Source organism: Leucopleurus acutus (assembly GCF_964270905.1).
Source record: "Leucopleurus acutus genome assembly, chromosome: 2".
NCBI lineage: Eukaryota > Metazoa > Chordata > Mammalia > Artiodactyla > Delphinidae > Leucopleurus > Leucopleurus acutus.
Genome location: NC_139143.1, coordinates 160,646,485 through 160,668,810, shown reverse-complemented (window position 1 = coordinate 160,668,810; position 22,326 = coordinate 160,646,485). Strand labels below are relative to the sequence as shown.

The 22,326-nt window shown below is 39.6% G+C and overlaps 1 protein-coding gene across 8 annotated transcripts in view; it reads left to right on the top strand.

The window, feature by feature from the left end:
* NFYC (nuclear transcription factor Y subunit gamma) overlaps window positions 1–22,326 on the top strand; it is a 63,799-nt gene that overhangs the window by 5,039 nt on the left and 36,434 nt on the right. For 5 of the 8 annotated variants that reach the window (XM_082860636.1, XM_082860633.1, XM_082860635.1 and 2 more), the window contains exon 1: window positions 8,311–9,643. The exons of 2 other annotated variants lie outside the window; for them this stretch is intronic. In XM_082860636.1, the coding sequence (XP_082716762.1) occupies window positions 9,628–9,643 (16 nt within the window). In that variant the 5' untranslated portion in view covers window positions 8,311–9,627. One more of the 8 variants, XM_082860630.1, reaches the window with a different exon arrangement.

The window sequence follows — 22,326 nt, the reverse complement described above, 5'->3', positions numbered from 1 at the left end:
GAAGAACATTCCTTAGCCAGCAAGTTGTTCTTTTCCATTCTATTCCTTGTGCTCACAGCAAACTGATTGTGAGTTATCTGATGTCTTACAGTCTCTCTTTTCATTTTGTTTATTCAGTTTTGCATGCATGCACTGTGACTAGTTAGGAGGGCTACAAGGTCATTTTAGTATTTTCCCACAGAGACTCAAAGCACCTAACATAATATTAGTAGATTAATTGTAGGAGGAAATGGATTTGAAATACTTTGGCCAAAAAGTGCCTTTGGGAGGGGCTAGTGTAGTTGCTGACCTTGGAGTCCGACCTGGGAAAGAATTCTGTCTCTGTAAGGTGTTTACCCTCCGTGGGGGGGCGGGGGGGGGGTCAGATTCTTAACCTGTCTGAGCCTTAGTTTCTTCCTTTGTAAAGTAATGGTTAATAATACCTATCTTGTAGAGTACTTACTGAAAAATGAATACAGTAGCATATGGTAGGTGCCTGTCACTGAATGGACCTTAATAAGTGAGAGAACACATCACTTTCTTTTGAGAATAGCATAAAATCTGCCTGACAGCCAAGTAGAGCTTCCTTGATGAGGAGGCTTTGTAATTATCTGCTCTGTTATGTACAGTAAGATTTCTACATGGCGGGGGTGGGTGGGGAGCCACTTGACATGAAAGAAATAGTCTAATTTAGTTGTACTGTTGTGGTTTAGGAGCTGATTTCTAGTGGACCGCTGTGAGGTCAGTATTACTTATGAATCCGCAAAGTCGTAGGATCATTTGTTTCAGGGTTAGGTTGTTTCCTGATCCCCTCTGTTAATCCCCAGGTGCTGAATGGTAGTGATTCTGATGAGAAGAAAAAGTCTTCATATTTGCAATGATTATTCATTGAGCAATGATAATTGAAATCAGAACAACCGGTTTTATCATTTTGTCCGGGAAGGGACTTACAGTATAGTCATTTGAAATTTTTTCTAGTTGTAGAAATAGTAAGTTGAAGTAGGACTGTAAGTTTGATTTGTAGTCACCTGGATAACATTTTCTTTGAAGTAAGCAGAAAGACAACATTGTGGAATGGTTCAGGAAAAAAATCTCCCTGCCTGCAGAAATTTTTGCCAGGTTGCAAAATTTGCTGCATCCTTCCCACACCTCTCCATGTTTTAGCAGTGATGTACCTGATAGCAGTGAGGTAACCTCTTTACTCATTTTCAGCATGGGAGTTATATTTTCCATTTTGTTTTAAGTTCTTACTTGTCTGCAGGTAGCGTTTAAATCCGTTATACTTTCTTTTATACAGTGAGAGCTTTCTGATGGATAAACTTAAGGTGCAGTTTTTAGAGAGAGGGACTAGTCTAACCTTTGCATTTGAATGTTTCCAGTAGAATAGGTTTAAATTAAAGGTTCAAATCTTCATGTTCAAGGTATATATAAGGTGTCCTATTTAAATGAACACCCTCATTTAAAATCAACAGTGTATTGTTATAAATCAGATTCAAGAATTATTCTTAAACGCATTCATGAATATGAGCTAAAATAGTGATCTTGAGCAGTGCTTCAGTAAATGCTTCAGTGACTCATAGGAAATGATATTGGAGCATAGAATATTTTATATCTTATCATTGGCTTAAATTTGTTAGAGTTACTGAAGGTTTTCAAAATCCCCTAATTACTGTTAACTCTGTCCTCAGGAGCTGCAAGTTTTCCATTATCTATATGAAGTGAGATTCTTTGCCCAGTGTTAAGAAAACATATCCCCTCACCAGTGGCATGATCTGTCCATTTAAAAGAGAAAAAAGAAAGTACATGCAATCTGTACAGTTGAACATTTTGGTCATTTTTAACTGTCAAAAACTATTATTGTACCCTGAAGGTAAGTAGCTTAGAATTTGCTTATTATCAAATGACAAAGTTGGGGCCTTTTTAAGAAGCAAAGCATACTCGGTTGGCAGTTACTTGAGAGGCAGAGGATTGCTATTTATGGTGATATTTAATGTCATTTTCATTAAAAAGGGAAATGCCATAATGTGTGTAAAACTCCAACCATTTTTGAAGAATAAACTGACCATTCTGACCAGAATAGACTTGCCTGTGGTCTTCCTTTCATTCCCCTAAAATTTGTAAGTGGCTTAGAGCAGCATTTCCCAAGCTGTTCCATTGAACATTAGTTCTTATACAATGCTAATAAGTGTCCTCTGGGGATGAAAAAAGGATCCTTGACAAAGTAATGGGCAATGTGAAATGCATGTCTTTTCTGCAGAGTTAGTATTGAGAACGTTTGTGCTCATACACCTTAACAACGCTTCAAGAGAAAGGATACATTATGCAGTGTTTCTCGAACTTATTTGGCCATGGAACCCTGTTTGTGAGAACACCTAATAAGCATTTCATGTTATGACTGGTGTGGAGTGGAGCCCAGTTGAGTAATTCTGGTGTAGAGAGCTTATGAATAAAAAAATGAATCCTTTTGTATAGGATTCATAGTTTGGCCATTAGTGGGAAGGGACTTTCCTGGGAACATATAAGATATGTTTCCAAACTAACATAGACTCTTAGGGATGAATGTGATTTCAAAGGCCATCTAGTCCCGTTGCCAATAACAGTAATAATAGTAGCAGCCTCCATATTTTGGAGCATTTGCTGTTCATCAACCACTGTGTTGTCCTTCTACATGCATTATTAACTACTGGTCTCTCTAGAGTAGTTTACCATCCATTGGTCTTCATTTATGCTTTGCAGAATATAATTTATTTTTAAAAAACAAATAATTCAGAATTTATAATCCACTTATGGTCTCATATATTAGTTTACTTTATTCGTTTATTTATTGAGCAGCCATTTACTGAGCACCAGCACCATGTTCCTTATTCTAACGATGTTATCATTGCTCAGAATGTTTCTGGGACTTCTTTGGGGATTATCTTCAGAACATCTGTCAGATACTTTAAGATATGTGTCGACATACCTTTTTTTAAACCTTGAAGGTGATTTTGATTTGCTAAATAGCTAATAGTTGTTCAGAAACAAGTCAGGTGAAGGATACGGGTCAGAAGTTACAATCCGGCAGCCCTCAGTTTTCTTTGATCTGCTTATACGTTTTTAAAAAAATTGAAACAAAATTGAAAATGGAAAGATTTAACATTAAACAATCTGGTTTCCTTTTTCTTTCTTTTTTTTTTTTTTTTAAACCAGACAAAACGATACTATTTATGAAGCCGTTGCAAGGGTTCTGGAAGACATAATAAGGGTAGTGGCACAAGGAATGGGCATAATGGATGTTCTCTGTGATGCTACTTACAATATTTTAAAATTGAAGACATTGAAATTATTCAGTAATATGGAACTGATTAAAAAATTATATCCATTCAGTGGAATATCATTCAATTATTATAAATGATACAGGTCTGTATTTGATAGGGAAAATTATTCACATTATTTAAGTAAGACAAGATTACAAAACAGTTTGTATAGTATTTTTGTATGGTATTATCTAATATTGGGGGGACTAACTCAACCTCACATCTCATTTACATGAGAAAAACTTCTAAAAGTATAACCCAAAATACTAATGCTGCTTGGTTCTGGCCGCTTGGATTAAAGGTGTTCTTAAAAAAAATACCCCAATCCCACTAATTTATAACAACATAAGTGCAAACCAAACTGCTATATACATCCATCTCATCAGCTTAGTATATAATAAGGCACACAACAAATTTAGTAGTCAAATGAATATGGCTTCGTTTCCCCATCTCAACATACGAGAAGTTCATTTTTCTCTAGAGATTCTCTTCTATGATATTTCCTGGGACCCACAGGTTTGCTTACTAGTCCAAAAGGGTCAGTTAAGGACACCATCAATAAAATGTTCAGGCCGCTGAAGAGCCCAGTTTCTTTGCTGCTCTTTTTGCTTCTGCTGGAATACAGTGTAACCTTCAAGACCAGGTAATCTGGGGTACTGAGCAAGACCCTGTCCTTGGCAGGAATTGCCATGGTGGTTGAGGCCAACTTCTGCCATAACTCTGGTTCTTTAGTCATTCTTCAGGATGCTATATCAGGGGTTATGCTAGCATCAACTTTTTGTGTCCAGGATCTGGCTTTTGCTTCTTTTATTGAATCTGAAGCTCTTACCGCAGTGGACCAGCATTCTTCCATAGCCCTCATCAGTTGGAGCTCAGTACTAGCTGCCCCCTACCACCCCCACCATTGGCTGCGCCGCATGGCTTGTGGGATCCTTGACCAGGGATCGAACCCAGGGCCCTGGCAGTTAAAGTGCTGAGTCCTAACTACTGGACCGCCAGGGAATTCCCCAATAGCTGCCCCTTTAGATGAGACATGCACTCTCCAGTTTTCATCAGTCCCCACTACTCCCTATTATTTCATTGACACTATGGCTAATGTCAGGTGTGATTTATATCTCTGTACTGAGCACTGAGGATATATGTAGATATAAATAAGACACAGTTGCTGCCTTCAAGAAGCCTTCCTCTGGCAATAGAGACATGGTAAAACGTAATTATATGATAGGTGCTATAGTCAAGTGTATATTTAAATATTAATTGAATACCTACCACATGCTAGGTATTAATGCTGAGTGCTTTAACTCACTAAAGCCTCACCACTTCTGTGAGTTGATGTTATTTTTTCATTTTACATGAAGAAAATGAAATGTTACTTGTTTCATTTTACACATGAAGTGAGCTCAGAGATGGTTAAGTAACTTAACCTAGGTCATACAGCTAGTAAGTAGGTAATTGTGATTCAAAATCAATTTTCTGACTAAGCGCATCAATTCCCACCCTGCCTTCTTTGGGAGCATTAAAGCTTGACCCATGTAACCACATGCACTCGTTTTGTCTCAGGGTGTTTACTAGGGCAAGATGATGCAATTGTCTGGTGTAGAGGGCTGTTGAGATGCAGGACCGGGGAAGAATATGAGTTAGAACCGCAGAGATCCAATGAGGCTCTTAGTCCACCGTAATGACAAGCTAGAGAAAGCTATCCTAAGTGAGAGTGCCAGGTGGAAATTCTAGGATAATTTGAGTTATCTTCCCACTAGTGGCTTGAATTCTACTAAGGTGACTGTTGATGAGAAATAGGGGTTGAAGTGTTTTTCTTGCAAACTGCCAAGAACTAATAAAAAGTATGCCAAAGACCTTCACAAAGTATCAAGAGACATGTTTGGTTTAATCTGGTACATCAAAAGCAGAGTCAAAGGGTAGGCTTTTGGAACAATAATCAGACTTCAGCCAGGATTGGTGGTGAAAGGCACGGATTTCTGGCATAAAAACTGGGGAAGAGTTTTAGTAGCAGCTGGGAAGTCCTCCTGTACTGCCCTTTATGGCTCAGGGGTTTCTTTCTGCAGGGTTGCAGGGTATGCTGGAGATAGAAGAGAGACATTGTGTTGTGGTAGCTTTGGGGCCCTAAGGAGCTAGGCCTTTCTGAATCTTAACCGCTGCGTAAAACAAGGAATTTGGATTGGATGACCTTTAGTACTTTACTTTTTTTTTCAATGCTTATTCAGACACAGTACAGTATACTTTATATATGCTGGCTCATTTAATCCTTACAGTGGCTCTGTGATATAGATGGTGATATCCATATATTAAGATGAGGAAACGGAGGCTCAGGGTTAGCCCAGTGTCATACAGTTAATAAGTACAGGAATCAGAATTTGAAACTAGCTCTGCCTGATTTCCAAGTGTTTATTGTTTTGCCGTAGTGACACTAATTAATGATCAGTGATGTGAACATGTTTTCCATATTCCTGTGCCTCCCACCCTTCAAAGGAGCTTCTTTGCTTCCTTGCAGCTGATTTGACCCCCAGTGTTATGAGGTTAAGAGAGGCTCTAGTGTGAATAAGGCACACAACTGGCCTGTTGGCTTTCTGCCTTCTCTTCCGAGTCTGGTAGCTATTCAGAAGCTGTGATCTAAACTTTTCAGAAAAGAGCTACAATACCTGTAGCTCTTTGTAGCTTCAGGAATCATCCAACAGTGCACCCTGTTAGCATAACTAAGCTCTTATTTAGATGCCATAGTGAAATTGCCATGCAGTTCCTTAATATTTTAATGTATAGTGTTTTTAATAATTTAGTTGTTTCAAGTCCTTATAAATTATACAAGTGATTTGCTACTGGTTAAATGTTTCTAGTAGTTTAGTAATAAAATTTGTATCAACTTACAGAGTGCTGTTTGTCAGATACTTAGCTAGATCTCTAACCAACATATCAAATTTGTAATTTTTAAATTAGTGAAGTTGGGTGTAATGATTTATGCTACCTATACATACAGTCAGCTTCTATCTGTGAATGCTGAACTCAGATACAGAGGGCCAACAGTATTACACCATTTAATATAAGGGACTTGATCATCCTTAGATTTTGGTAAATGCAGGGGTCCTGGAACCAGTTCCCCATAGATACCAATGAAGGACTGTATGTGACACCTGAGAATTTCCTTGGATGTGCCCTGAGGTGCTCCATGTCTTGGTAAGCAGTGTAGTGCCATGGGAAGAGTACCACCCTAAATGGGATCTGAGTTTGACTCCTAGATGAATGGCTAGGGGCCAGTTGCTTAACTTCTCTGCACCTCACTCTTTCTCGAAGAGAAGTTAATATGGCAAAGTGATTGGACAATCTGCCTTGCCTCTATTTCAGTGACCTGCTGGATCTCTGCATATGCCTATAATGACCTCTCATGTAAGATCAACCAAAGTTTTTCTAGAAAAGATCTCATCTGCCTGGCAAAACAGTTGTGTTGTTTAGTCCTGGGATACTTTGCTTTGATGAGAGGAAGCAGATATATAAGGAGATTGTTAAAGGCCTCAGGTAATAGTGAGATGTTTCTATTTGAATATTAAAAGAATATATATTAACTGATTTTCACCATATTAGGAGGCTTCTCTTAAAACCTAAACAGTTGGGCCCACAATCCATAAACAAGTCTTTGACTGCCACTGGTTAAACTTCAGCACCCCAGAATGTCTTCAGTAACCACGATACTTATAATCTCTCTTGAGATCACCCCTGCTGCTTGTTCTTGAAAATGTGGTAGAAAAGTTTATCTTCTATGATATCAAAACTCTGTTATATTAAAAGCTAATCAGCAACATTTTATAACCACACTAAATAAATTAATCTATCAAACTATATTGTGTTTTAAACAATATATTCACTGATGTTCACTCATCTTTGCCAATTTTTCCCCCCTTTATCATTATATTTCCCTCTTGGGTTCCTGGTAGACTTTTTGAAAATGCCACTGTCCCTGTCACTAACTTCATACATTATCCCAGAATTTTCCTATTTAGATTAGTTTGTGTTTCAAAATAAAGTGATTTGTCGTGGTACTAATGTGTGCTTTTAAAATTACCATGGACATAATGATAGATGCCTTTTCAGAAATCTTGCAAACCATTGTATGACCATTGATATCACTCTTTGTTACTTTAAAGAATCTGTATTTTCTTTGGTGACATTGGATTTAGCCCACCCAGTTTTCTTTTTCTTCTTCTGTTAATGCTTAACAGAAAACTGAAGATAGTTAAGTCACAACTTTCCGACCTTGTGCACATTGCTTCTCTGGTTTACTGCCATAGGATACTGTAGCAGTATCTTACAGACATCTTTGATGGCCAATCAGCAGCAGTTAAATTACCTTAAATTTTTTAAATGGAACTCTGACAGCCAATAAGAAATCCTTTGGGTGGGAACTGTAACAACCCTTTCGCATGATTTTAAGAACAATTCTAAATTTTCAGTATCTTCTGTTTTGGAAGCACATGTGGCCCTAGTGCATCTGCTGTGTGCATTTGCCAGGCATTTTGAAGCCTTAAGTTCCTCGTAGTTTGAAGTCTGGATCTGACCCCTGTTCTGCTTCTCAAGGTAACTTTAAAACAGGAAGTGTACAAAGGAGGTAACTGATGACGTGATCAGCCAATCATGGTTTTGTGTTCTTAGCTGATAAAGCAGCTCAGCCAATGGGACCACTCTGGAGGCAAGGTTTGGTGTCAAATAGCATGCTAGATTGAATGCCTTTGACTGTTAAAGTGGAAGGAGGCTGCAGGGCTTCATTGGAGCCTCGGAGTTTTTCACTGAGGCAGGGGTCAGCTGAAAGACAAAGAAAAATGGCGAATAGTTTGCTGGGGGGTGGGGGGACAGCTGTTCGGGTTTTCACTGGACTGGACATTCCAGACTCAGGTTTCTGCATCTCCTGCTGCCTTTTGTTTCCTCCGTCCTTTTTTGGGGGGGAGGGATAGGAGTGACTTAAATTCTCCCTGTCCGAGGAGATATAAATAACTACATGTAAAATTAATGCAGTTCCCGGTAAGTTTAATTCTTTGTTTTGTGTTAAAATGGTAGAAACTGTTTAGCTTCAGAGAGTGTAGACAAGTTGCACTGTTTCAGAAAATGGCCACTTTACATTCCATGCATACCTTTTGGTGCACCTAGAATACCTTGCTCTGTTTAGATTTTGCATGCCCTTCAACTAGGATTTCTTTTCCTAGTTGAGTATTGAGTAGAGCAGGTACGTGAAGAAAGGCTAATCATTTTTCAGGGGCACACAGAAGCAAAGCACTTTCTCTTTGCATTCGGTAAACTTATCTGTTTTCCAAATAATTTTCCTTTGTTCAAGTGCACTGAAGCTATCCTACAGAATAAGCTGAGTTGTTGTAAGACTTTTTCTGTTTCCATGCACTTTGTTGACATTTGTGTTTTCAGAGGTGGAAGCAACACCATTGCTGTTCTAAATTCGTGTGAAAATATGATTTGCACTGATGCAGGTTCTAATGGTAAAGGCCCACATGCCAGTATGAAATTCTCCCATAACTTTTTTGATTTACCTGTCTGCTTCTAGATTCTAATAAGTACCGATTAATTAAAAATCTTTGTTTTAAAATGCACATTTTAGCTTATAATGCTGGTTAGAAACATCTCTACTATATTGGCAGTGACAAGAGCAGATCTTTTTCTGCCAGTTTCACACATTTTGTCAGGTGTTGATTTGGTTCCTTTAAATGATGTGAGCAAAACGCTTTTCATTTTCTGTATGAAATCTTTAAAATCCTAATTTACCTGCAGTTTGTGAATAGGAAAGTTAAGAGTATAGGCACCCTGTCTTTTGCCCTTGGTATTTTTTTTTCCCTCTCTAGGGATATGAAACTAATGTAGGTTGCTGGCTAATTGGTAACCAGCCTATTCTTGTGAATAGTGAAATCTTCCATGCCGTGTACTAAGATCTATAATACACTTGATTTGAAAAAGCAGTTCTTTGTTTTCTTTTTATTTGCAAATATGGAATGAAGGTCATTGGAACATTTCTGCAGCAGACTCAGTATGGAGCAGTGAACTGGCAGCACTCAGCCTTTGGGTGGGGAAGAGGAGCAGGCCCTATTAGAGGAGAAGTTTGGAGGGTGTTGGTTTGCCTTCCCCTTGAGTAAAGGATTTACCTGAGAGGATCGATAGGGGTTTAGATTTTGGGCTCTTGGAATTGGAGTGGTGTAGCAGTCAAAGTTGCTAGATGCAGGCCTCTGTCGTTGTTCGCAAAAGTGACCTTGAAAAACTGCCGAGGAGTTGAAAGATTGAAGGACAAAGTTTGTTTATGCAGATTTGGACTGAAAAGCTCTATTTAAGATGAAAAGAAGCTGTACTTCTGATGTTCAAGTCCAGTGGTTAGTAGGAATATGTTATAGATTCAAATTAGGAGTTTTCAAGCAATAAGACAATGGGGCTGTATTCATTCTCTCCCACTCTTCTTCATTCCCTCCCCCCAGCAAAAAAAATTTAAATCCTTTTTGGTATGATAGTTGAGTGAACTGCCTAACAGATTCAGAATTCCTTGCATGCTACCTTGTCTTCTATGTAATTTAGAGGGTTCTTAGTGAAGAATGGTATTTCAGGAGTTCAAGGTAGTTATGTTTGTGAAACTTCTTTTGGGAAATTGGAATGCTTATGGTAAGAAAACAGTCATTCTGGAAAAAAAAAAAAGGCAACGGTCATTCTGGGAAGTTAAGTCCTAAGAGAAAGGCATGTGTGTTAAAGATTACGTTTTAACAGTTAATTATTTTAAATTTATTGTTTACAAGTCATTGATCTATATGTTACCAGTTACTCCAGTTTTTAATAATGGGATTTAAAAAACAGTTGTAGATACTGAATGAGCCTATTGGCCCTGGGAGAAGGCCTGGAGCGGGGGAGGCAGAAGGTAAATGGCTCACAGAATGAGGCCTAGATAAAACTCTTTATATTAAGAACTTTGTGGATTTAGCTTCTTGGAAAGATATGTAGCTACTGCCTCTAGCCTGGGTTCTTAACCTTCTTAGGGTCATGGACTCTGAGAATCTGCCCTACTGCCTGGGAAAGTGCACCTAGGCATGCCTATGCAGAGCCCTTGGTGACTAAGATATTTTCCAGTATATGTTGAATGGTGTTAATATGATCTCCTCATTTAACACTTTAGCCAAATAAATGTTTCCCAGAGAAATGAAGAAAACTCTACTTCCATAAGGAGCAAAGACCTACAGCTAGCTATAACTTAGGCTGGAGGGTGGGTGCGTGTGTTGGTGGGGGAGACTTAGATGGGGTCTGAGATTTGGGCATTTGTTTACTCTGATTACATTATTTGAGGCAGCATTGTGCAGTAGCAAAAGCAGACCTGTGTTCAGCTATCACCAGCTTTGTGAGCTTGGGCAAGTCAGCCATTTAGTGTCAGCTTCCTCACATGTAAAAATGGAACCTAAAAATAGCACCTTTCTATTTAGTGGTGAGTCTCAAATGAGATCATGTATGTCAAAGTGCTTTGCAAGTTGTGAAGTGCTGCATTAACGTTAGCTGTTACTAGTCTAAACTAGGGGTTAAATGCTTACGGAGTTAGCTGTGACATCAAAGAGAAAATGCCATTCTTTTAATATGTTTACGAAATAGTTTGTTTAAACCTGGTACATCTCTTTTTAATCTGGTTTCACATACTTTCACCTGCATATACCTGTTTATGCTGACAGGACCCTATGTAATGCAGACATTGAGACCATCAAACATTCCTTTACCAAGATTCCTATGGAAGAATTTTAACCCTTCTGTCAAAAATTAAGGGCCTCTTAGAACAAGATGAAATGAGAACACTGATATTTTTAAAACCCTTGTTAGATTTAGGAACCTCCCAGAATAAAAACTAGGAACCTGTTCTGATTGGATACTAAGATTTGCAATATAAGGCAGGTAGGTTGTGATATTTTCAGATGTTTACCAAGCAGGGGTTAACATTTTTAGTTTGTGCACCAAATATTTATAAAGTAAATGGGAGCCACTTTTTGTTTGCTTTGTGGTCATATGATCTCTTTTCTGTCAGTTTTCAAACTTCGGAGGTAGTTTTAGCTTGCAAAGTAGTAGTAAGCTAATAAATGTTGGGATGAAGACTTAAAAAAAAATACTTGGTCTCATCAAAATATAAATGCGGGAATGCATTTCTCACAGTTGATACCTATTGTGAGATACATTTCCAGGGTAAATGGCGGGAACCCATGGAGGTTTCTTTCTCACCCATTTTACATGCCTGGTGTCATCTATTTTTAGGGTTCCCCCACCCCCACTGGGGGTGGTGGTAGTGGATATTTTGTGATCTATTAGATTTCCTGTCCTATTAAGTAATTTCCTCTCAGGCATGGTCAGTCAGCATTGATGTCTGCCTCCTTTCTGTGCACTGAAAGAATCATAAGATGGAATAAGGTTTGGCAATATTGGCATTGACCTCTGCAAATAAAATTCTAGTTCAGGGATGTGTATGTTTGAAAACAGCAATCATGGTCACTGGGAACTTTTTGTTCCTAAAACAAGATGGGGGTCTCCTTTTAAAGAAGCTATATACTTTTGTGGAGGTTCCAGTAACCCAAAAAGCATTTTTAAAGCTAGTCATTTATACACGGTCGTCTTAGTGAAAGAAGTTATTTTTGCCTATCCCTATTCCCAATAAAATATGCATACAGAGTTTATATAGTCTTAAGTTAGCCTAATGGAAATTATTTAGGGATCTAGCCTAGTTCCCTTGTTGTAAAGTGGGGAAGTTGAGGCCCAGAGAGGTTAGTTGTCTCAGTCTTTCAGCTTTCTAATGACTGGCCTTTTTAGTGGCTGGTCAGAGATTCAACTCCTGCTTAGTTTATTCTATGTTTCTTTTATTCCTCTAGGCCGTGTTTACTTCTTATTTTTCATATTTGCCTTCCTTTTTGGTACATCTGTACAGGTTTGCTCTTTGAACACAGAAGGAACAGAGAGAAAGTGGGCCATGGAAGAGGTTCAGAAGTCTTCATGTGGAGTCTGGTGGTTAGAAAGACTTCTGTGGCAGCAGACTTACTGTCCCTTTTGGGATCTGAAGATCTCTTGCCTCAGCCAGTTGCTTATTCAGAAAGCTGAGAATAAGCTAGGAAGCCAATTGTACCCACCTGGCTAAGCTGTCCCAGAGAGCTGGGTCACTTATATGCATTACAAGGAAGTAAACTAAGGTACACAAATACAACACCTGCATGCCAGTTAGTCTTGTTGTTGTTGTTAACACACCTCAAGAACAAGCTAATTCCCAAACAAGTTTGGGCCTGCTTCTTCGAATGTGTCCTTAAAGCCAACCTGTATTTAATAAACAAAGATCCCAGGATCATTTTAAGGATTTGACAAGACTGAAATAGAAATCATTGTCTGTATACTCCCAAAATAATATTTTAACTATGCTAACTTTAATCTTTACTACCAGCAAAGTAGTATTATGTATCTGCACGTGTGTGTGTTTGGGTACTTGTAGGTTTGATTTTTGTTCTTATTTTGCATATTCTCTGGTAGAGCATAATCTACTTGAAATTTAAAAATTTTTCTCTTTTTACCATTTTCATATATTTGAACAAAAAGTACAGCTTATTGAAACAACAAGAATTTGAATTATGTAACTTATGTTATATTTAAGTCCTGAGGTATACTGTGACTGAAGATTATAGTAGACACAGCTGGATGGTATCCACCTCATGTCTGCATTTTCCAGAAGCTTAGTTTTCTTTTTACTCTGTTCTTTCTGCTGCCTCTGTTGGGCCTGGCTCTTTAGAACTTAGATTCTATTTGCATTATCACCCTTATCTTCCTGTCACTCCCCTCGGCATCCCAAAGCCAGACTCCACTGTTCAGTAATTGACCAAAAGTTTTTCTCTAAGAGTGTTTACTATAAATTAAATTACAGTTCTACACCCTGCAGTGAAAAAGGGCAGTTGAAGGATAAGAAATGAAGGTAAATTCCAGTGTAAAGGCAGAACTAAAGGAAAAAAAAAGCTTGTAAATGTTTAACTTTAAAGTGGCATAACATAGCTTGTGACCTTGTGTTCCTTAGTTCAGAGGAAGAAAGGAGACTAAAATAACCACAGCAAACAGCAGTGCTGATTCACTTGGTTATCCTTTTTTTCTTGGAGGTACTGTCATTTTGGTCTGTCTCCATAGTTTCAATTACATAGAAAACTAAAGAGAAGACCCTCTTGACTGGAAGTATCCAGACACAATGAATTTTTCCTTTATCTACCTAAGCTATATAGTTCTTGCCATTGAGAAAATACTAAAGTTGGACGCTTTATAGTTCTTTCACTAATTCACCTGCATGCATGTCTCATTTATGTGGAGATTTTAAAAATGTATACAAATAAAATTTTACTACAGGATCTAACAATCTGATAGGGGAGACAGGTGATGTATATCGAGTATATGAAACTGCTATGGAAAGTACAGGCAAAGGACACAGAATTCAGAGGAGGGGAGACCTTTTCTTCTGGCTTAGCAATGAAGGAAGGCAGTTAACTGGGTGTTGGACTCAGGGAGGTAGGCACATGGGCACTTCAGGCATGGGGAACAGAAGGAGGAAGGTCATGATTCAGAAAGTGTAGTGTGGGCTGAAGAGAGCAGTAAATGGTCTAGTCTGCTTAGAACATAAGGAGATGAGTTAGGGACAGGAAGGAGTGGCAAAAGAAAGAAGTCTGAAGTAAGTTGGGGTCAGATATTGGAGGGCCTTGACTGCCAGGCTAAGAAATTTGAACTGTCTCTGCTTGATAATGGGAAACCATTGGAGATTTTGGGTAATAGGTTGATGTGGCATTATCAGAGCTGTGCTTTTGTAAGATTTATTAAGCATCATTATATAGAAATGAGTAGAGGACAGTAGAAACAGTGAACATTATGCATTGAGTTCACATACTAGGTTCACAATCCTTAGGATTATTATGAGGGTTAAAAGAGATAGCAGTGTAAAAGGCTTAGAACCATACTTGGCACACACTCCTAAATGAATAGCATTAGCTATTACCGTCATCTTTATTATTACATGGAAGTGATGAGAACCTGAACAGAGATAGTGGCAGTGTGAAGAAAGGTCAGGAGATGGACACTGTTATTACAAAGTTTAGCAGTTGATTAGAATTGAACAGAGTCTAGGATGACTCAGATTTCAAGCCTGAGAAACTGGAGGATAGAAACAGAAAAGTTAGAAGGAGCAGGTTTGGGGAAAGAAGAAGATAGATGCAATTTTAGACAAAAGGAGTTTGAGTTCTGGGTGGCTTTCCAGTTGGAGATGTTTAGCAAGCAGGACTGGAACTTTGGAGAAGTACCAGAATTGGTAACATATGTTTGGAATTTAAGCTCATAAAGATCGTAGCTGAACCTGGAGAATGGATGGGGAGAATCAAGGGAGAGGGTGGGCAGAGGACCAGAAGAATAAAGCTTCTTGTTAATGATGGAAACGCAAAAAAGTTTGGCCCCTGCAGTTGAGACATCTAGAAATGAGCGTGGCAGAGTTCTCTAGGTCAGTGTTCTCTAAGCTCTTTTGATTGTGTACCCCTATTATCTGAGTGTGCAGCTGTCATATATGAGTTAGTATTCTTCACTCTAAAAAGTCACTTGTTCTTTTTTGGAATGTTAATTTAGTTAAAACTAGAGAATATCTATATCTTCCCTTATCTAGGGAAACACAACAAAGTGAAGGTATCGCTACTAGCCCCACATTTTCCTCTGAATACTTAGAGTACCGTGCGTGATACACGATCTTGTCACAAGTTAAACTGAGCGAGGATATCAGTATCAGCCCATAGGTTAAATATTCAGAAAGCTAATACTAACACATTTTCTGTGTGTGCCTTGATCTGAAAAAGATTAGAAATACTGCCCTACGATCTGGCCTTCACTTTTTCTGAAGAAGTACAAGTATTTCCTTGAAATGTTATGCATTAGCTCCTTGAGATTAGTTATGTATATGTTTATGTCTGTGTGTGTGCATGCATAACCTCAAGCTTTCTTGTTTAAGCTCTAAGTATACACCCACATCTCCATCCAATGCAAAGACTTTTTTTCCTGAGTTGCATCAGGCTTAATCTTGCTGGTGTTAGCTTTGTAAAGTCTTAAATGACAGCATTCTGCATGAAGCCAACCATAAATACACAAGTAGGAATTTGGCAACATTTACTTAGCAAGTAATTTATATCCACATGGTCATGATAACACTGAAGAGCAGCACACACAATAAATTACCAGGACTAGGATAGCCTCATCTGTAGGATTTAGCAGATTTCTAGGCTAGGTATGTTGTAATTATCCTCAGTCTAAAATAAAGGCAATAAGAAACTTTTCACTAGAGAAATAGTGGTAAATTTCCAGCCATCTTACTTGGTTATTTATATCTTGAACTCCATGATTATTTCTCTACTGGTAATTAATTGGCCAAATGCCCATGAAACTACCCTTGAAGGTAGTTAAGCAATGTGATGTGTTTGTATGATACATAGTACTTTGCAGTTAATGGAGTGATTTTTTAAGTTTTTGTCAAACAAGATAGGTGAACACAATCCTTTTTCAGAACGAAACATAGTGCGAATAGATTATATACTAGTATGAGTACTACCAGTATGTTGGGAAATTGTCTTGTGTTAATCCTAAATTCACTAAGGTCAGATAACTAGTTGAAGGATTTCCAAATAGATATGAGGTTAGAATTGTGTTAGGTGTTCTATAGTGTTCTCTTCTTCCTTCCTCCTTTCTTTCTTCATTGGGAAAGCTGTGTGCGGGCTTTCTCTAGTTGCAGTGAGTGGGGGCTACTCTCCGTTACGGTGCGGTGGCTTCTCGTTGCGGAGCGCGGGCTCTAGGCGTGCAGGCTTCAGTGGTTGTGGTACGTGGTCTCAGTAGTTGTGGCTCGCAGGCTCTAGAGCGTAGGCTCAGTAGTTGTGGCACACAGGCTTAGTTGCTCCATGGCATGTGGGATCTTCCCGGACCAGGGCTCAAACCCGTGTCCCCTGCATTGGCAGGCGGATTCTTAACCACTGCGCCACCAGGGAAGCCTATAGTGTTCTTTAGCTGTGCAAATCTATACTTTGTGGTATATATTGGGCACCTCTTGTATTTGAGTTCTTATCTTGAACCACAGAGATTGATGTTTTTAGATGAGTCATGGTGTTCTTAAATAATCAGTTGCTTTGTATTTCTTAGCTGTGATTTATAATCTTAGTTTTATCCCTAGTAAGGTAGTTGGAACAGGGATTTTGATTCTGAGAGTAATGGCTGCATAATTAGAATAACATTGTCACCATGTTCACAGTGTTGCAAAGGCTGTAATTTTGAAACACTGCATAGAATTTAACCAGATGATTCCTCCTATAAGTGTGCAGCTATGAAAACAGCTCCAGTAAGGGGGGCTAGGCTAAGGCTATTGCTCTGAACTATAGTGAAAAGATAGAGTGACTTCTCATCACCAGGCCCCCAGAGAGTGAACTTGCTCTACTGGACCTTTTTATCTCTACTCTTGGTTGGTGACCAGATATCCCCAAGTCCCAGTCCTTGTGGGCAACTGCAGCTTTAACAAGCTTGAAAAACTTAAGCTTTCCACTTCGGAATGTGTAAGAATCTGACATCTTGGCATTTTGGAGTACTTTCTTTATTTATCTATCTATGGCTGCATTGGGTCCTTGTTGCTGCATTCTGTCTTTCTCTAGTTGTGGTGAGCGGGGGCTGCTCTTCCTTGCGGTGCACGGGCTTCTCACTGTGGTGGCTTCTCTCGTTGCGGAGCATAGGCTCTAGGCACATGGGCTTCAGTAGCTGTGGCACGCGGGCTCAGCAGTTGTGGCGCGCAGGCTCTAGAGCACAGGCTCTGTGGTTGTGGTGCACGGGCTTAGTTGCTCCGCGGCATGTGGGATCTTGCCGGACTAGGGATCAAACCCGTGTCCCCTGCATTGGCAGGCAGATGCTTAACCACTGTGCCACCAGGGAAGTCCCTGGAGTACTTTTGTCCACGAGAATGATCAGGAAAACTAAAGATAAAAGGCTTTATGGATTTATGTTCCAGGCTGAGAAGATCCACAGGTTCTTAAATTCTTAGTCCTCTACTGAGTTATCAGTTCTAAAGAGGGAAGAGAACATGCCGTGAAAGAGCACAAAACTGAGAATAAGGGCATATGGGTTGTGGTTCTGGCTCTGGCATATACTTGCCCTGTAACCTAAGGTAAGTCCCTCAGTCTACCTGGATAAAGTATCTTTATCTGTCAGATGGGAATATTTAGCACCTGTGTTGTGTTTGCTGTGAGAAACAAATGAGATAATGTGAAGAAAGCTACTTTCTTTAAAGTAGTAAAGTGTAAAGCATGTACAAACGCAAGGGATTAGCATAACCATCTCAGTTGCTTTGCATTCTTTGAAGTGATCTTTACATTCTCTGTTCCTGACAGCTGTATACACGGAGGTGGGAGATTTAGAGTTTGGTTGACTTGGAGGATTTGTTTATTCTCGTGTCCTTTCTTGCTTGCTTTCTTTTAACTTTCAAATCAATGCTAAAAGACACTAAGCAGAGGGCAGAATTCTGTGTGTCTGTGAATCAGCAGAACCCATACAGCCAAATCAATACAGCCAGGCTCTTATTGACACTCTTATAACACCCTCCAGGTTTTTAATCGAGAATTCTCCAGTATTTAAATGGATTAACTCACCTGCACAATATTCCATTTTCCAGTGGAGTCTATGATTAGATAATTATGTACACTTCTGCTACATTTTCTAAAGTAGAACAGGTTTCTCCCCATCCCTACTCTTTTTTGACTTTTCCATTGTATTACGACCAAAGGTTATTGCACAGCTGAGCTCAGGTACTTGCGAAGGGATTTCCCCGTATGCACATTTCAAGGAAAAGAACCCAGAGTAAAGTCAAAGATACTTGGGGTCTTGAAGTAGTTCTTGAGGAGCTTGTGTTTGTTTATTCAGTAGATGTGTCCTATTCATAGGTGCTACTGACTGTCTCCACTAGTGCAAGGCATGTTTCCCTTGAGGTTGTGTCAGAAACAAAGATAGTTACATAAGAACTAGGGAGAAAATAGGAGCATGGAAATTTTAGGCTTAAGAAATAATGTGCCTAATAATAATAATATTCAATATACGTGTGAAGAAAGTGAATATGATAATTGTAGAAATAGATTTATTGGGTGCCAGGAATGGTTTCTTGGGGAGAAAAAAGTTTAGTGGTCACTGGGTATATTTATTTCTTATAGTTGTACATACTGTGAGAGCAAGCTTCTTATCAGTGCTAGTCCCAAAAATCTTTAAAAAGTTGGTTTCAGTCCATGAGATAGTCTCAAAAATTACTGCTTTCAGAACATATTCCCTTTACTCCAAGATCTTGGATGGAGATAGAAGCAGCCAGAGCTCTCTTCAGAGCTCAGTGTTCTGTTGAATCTTTTTCTTGGTTGGTGGGACCAGATGGGGTAGGATGCTGCCTAGACTTCAGGTCTCCTCTGCCTTCCTTCTGCAAGACAAAACAACCACATACTTCTAGCTTACAGAAGTCTGAGGTGTACAAGGAGACACGTTCTAAGAATTTTTGTATTTTTGGATTTGTCTAGAGGGAGAGCCTGCATGGCTACTGATCATTGACATTCCCAAGGATTTAAGTTAAGAGCATTCCTAGTCATTTCCATCTTGAATTCTTTATTTGGAACTAGTACATTCATTCTAAATTTAATTGTTTAAAGGGCTTTAAAAATTATTTTATGCTTACAAAAGAGATGGAAGAAGATTTCTTACTGCATCTGTTTCCATGCATCTGATGCAGGACTCTTAGGACACGTGTTAAAAATAAAGTAAGGGGCTTCCCTGGTGGCGCAGTGGTTGAGAGTCCGCCTGCCGATGCAGGGGACGTGGGTTTGTGCCCCAGCCCGGGAAGATCCCACATGCCGCGGAGCGGCTGGGCCCCGTGAGCCATGGCCGCTGAGCCTGCGCGTCCGGAGCGTGTGCTCCGCAACGGGAGAGGCCACAGCAGTGAGAGGCCCGCGTATCGCAAAATAATAATAATAATAATAAAGTAAGTAGTCTAAATTAGAGAAAGAAGCAAATTGGGTTACTTGTTACAATACGTGAGGGAGATTTGTGTTTGGGCTTGGTACTGTGTTTGAGACTATTCAGGCCAGGAGTAGATGTCTTGTCTAGCTCTGAGCAGTGGTTTTGATATGCCATCTGGCATTTATATGATGCTTGGTATTTTTCAAGGCCTTCTAACGTGTCTTTCCCATTTGTGTGCTGCAGCTGCCCTGTGAGGTGAAAGAGGCCTCAAGAAGTTAAGTGACAAGTTAGTAGCCAGAGAGCAAGAACCTCCAGGTCCGATACATTTTATTTATGTATTTACCCTGTACTTTACTGCCCCCCACTGTTTGCTGCTGAGTATTCATAGGTGCTACTGACTCCTAGAGACAAGCAAGAGGGAGGATAAAATAGAAAAGAGAGTGATGGAGCAAGGAGAGAGACAACAGAGAAATAAGAGAAGGATGTTTATATGATAGGAGATAGCAGTGCCATTAGCATCTTCTGTGATTGCCGCAGAGATTTTGTGAGCAAGTGGATAGAAATGATCTTCTGGGTTAAGGATTTGAGTCAGTGATCCAAGCCGAGACTGCTCATCTCCCTGGACAGTTTGAATATACACATACCTTAAAGCAACAAAAAGTGAGAATGAATGATCTGTACTAAATCAAGAACAGAATTTTAGAGCTTTTGTATTTCCAGCTGCACTATTTACTATATTGTGACCTTGAGCAGGTGACGTAAGATACCCAATCCTCGGCTTTCTTATCTGTAAAATTGGAATGATACTGATATCTTTGGCACTGAGCTGAGTGAAGATCAATTGAGGGTAAAACTCTAAAGCTTTTAAGTTGGCATCTTTGAAACATTCTTCAGAATCACACTTTTCACCTCTCCTGGGCATACATTAACACAGGATCCTGCTAGAAGCTGGGCAAAAGATTGTTCTTAGAGTTTCTGAGTCTCAGAGGGGATCCAGTAAGCAAAATGGCTCTTTGTTTTAGATTACGTTTTAGCTCAGACTTACAGGCACTATTCTTTCTGCAGCTCATGTTAGAATTCTCTTTGAGGCTCAGGGTCTGAAAACCCAGTTACGTACTTGTCATTCTTCCTTCAAGAATTTATTTACTTTCATTAGGTTGGAGTGTCAGAGAGATTAACAAATATTTCTGTGGGGTAGAGAGGGCTGGCCTAGTTTACTCCTAATGGAGGTTGAACAGGTGAGGAAGCAATGTAACAGCTGTGTGATCTAGGGCAAGCTTTTCAAACCTCTGACACTCAGTTTCCCCATCATTATATTATCAGATCCTTTTTTTTTTTCCTAAAGGGCCAGATAATATTTTCAGCTTGTGGGTCATACAGTTTCTGTTCTAGCACTTCAACTCTACTGTTGTAGCGTGGAAACAGCCATAGACAATGTAAGTGAATGGGGGCTGCAGTCTTCCAGGAAAACTGAATTTACAAAAACAGGCTGCACGCCAGATTTGGCCTGTGGGCTGTAGTTTGTGGACCCTTGCTTTAGAATACTTCACTAAAATATTTGGTCTTCTTTCTCCATCATACAAAATACTGATAGTGTTTTGTTGCTGTCATATATGCCAGTGTATAGACATACATGTCATGTAAGCTGAATACCAGTAAAGGCATGAGGAAGAAACTATGTGAAGTAAGATGTTCACATACCATTTCTATTCCACAGGAACAGGTTTTTAAATGTTCTGGTCACGCCTTCCTGTTAAGTTTCATTGCTTATACCAGTTGCTCTGCCTTCCTTTTTTTCCCAGATGCACTATAACTATATTATGATCTAGCCCTTGTTTGAAAGATTGTGTTGTAGTAGACAGCAAGGAGAAACATGTTTTGTTTTTGAAGGAAGAGTATCTCTGCTGCCAATTTGAAAATGTATCTTTGTGAGCAGATCTTTAGGGAGAGTAGTATGCAGCCACTTCCAGCCCATAGTCTTTTGGAAAGCATGATTTCTCCTGTAGGCAGTTTGAAAAGGGGCTTCATACTTAACCTTTTGGAGCTCAAGACAGACACACCCTCAAACACTGAACTTGGCATTGTTTGGGATTGGGGAAAGGGATCTACATTATTCATTCTTAGAGTAGTGGGATACTGTGTAATAACCTGCCAGTAAGTATGACCATCTGGAACCCAGTTATGTTTAGAATTTAAGTAGTAAGGTTTCTGGCACTAGGCTTAGTGCTTTCTTGCTTCAGTAGAAACCTTAGATGAGCTTAAATAAAGACTGTTGAGGGACTTCCCTGGCAGTCCAGTAGTTGAGACTCAAGTGCTTCCACTGCAGGGGGCACAGGTTCAATCCCTGGTTGAGGAACTAAGATCCCGCATGCCGTGTGGCACGGCCAAAAAGTTTAAAAAAAGAAAAGAAAGGACTGTTGAACCCTCTTTTCTCTCTAGTCACCCAGCCTTCCCTTGTATTCATTCATTTATTACATCTTCAAGCAGTGAAATGTAGGCTTTCCATACCAGACCACCCCTTCGGCCTTTGGAGTATGTGTTCAGTACACATTGCTTCTGGAATGGCTTAGTGAAGTGACTGGCCCAAGGCCACCAGCTTGTAGGCAGCAGGCCAGTTCACAAACATACGTCTTTTTATTTCCAGAATATTGTTATTTTTCTCCTGAAATTGTCAATGTAAGGTTGGTTTTATTGTGGAGAACATATGCCTCCTTAAAACTTGAAATGCTTTTTAGCCATTGTGATTGATAATGGTCCTTATGTCCATCTATATAAACATGAGAACCAGCTTGATGTTGGTGGAATTGTTTTAAATTTATTTATTTAAATTTATTTATTTATTTTTGGCTGCGTTGGGTCCTGTTGCTGCGCGCAGGCTTTCTCTAGTTGCATGGAGCGGGGGCTGCGCTTCTTTGCGGTGCGTGGGCTTCTCGTTGCGGTGGCTTCTTCTTGTGGAGCACGGGCTCTAGGCGTGTGGGCTTCAGTAGTTGTGGCACGTGGGCTCTAGAGCGCAGGCTCAGTAGTTGTGGCGCAT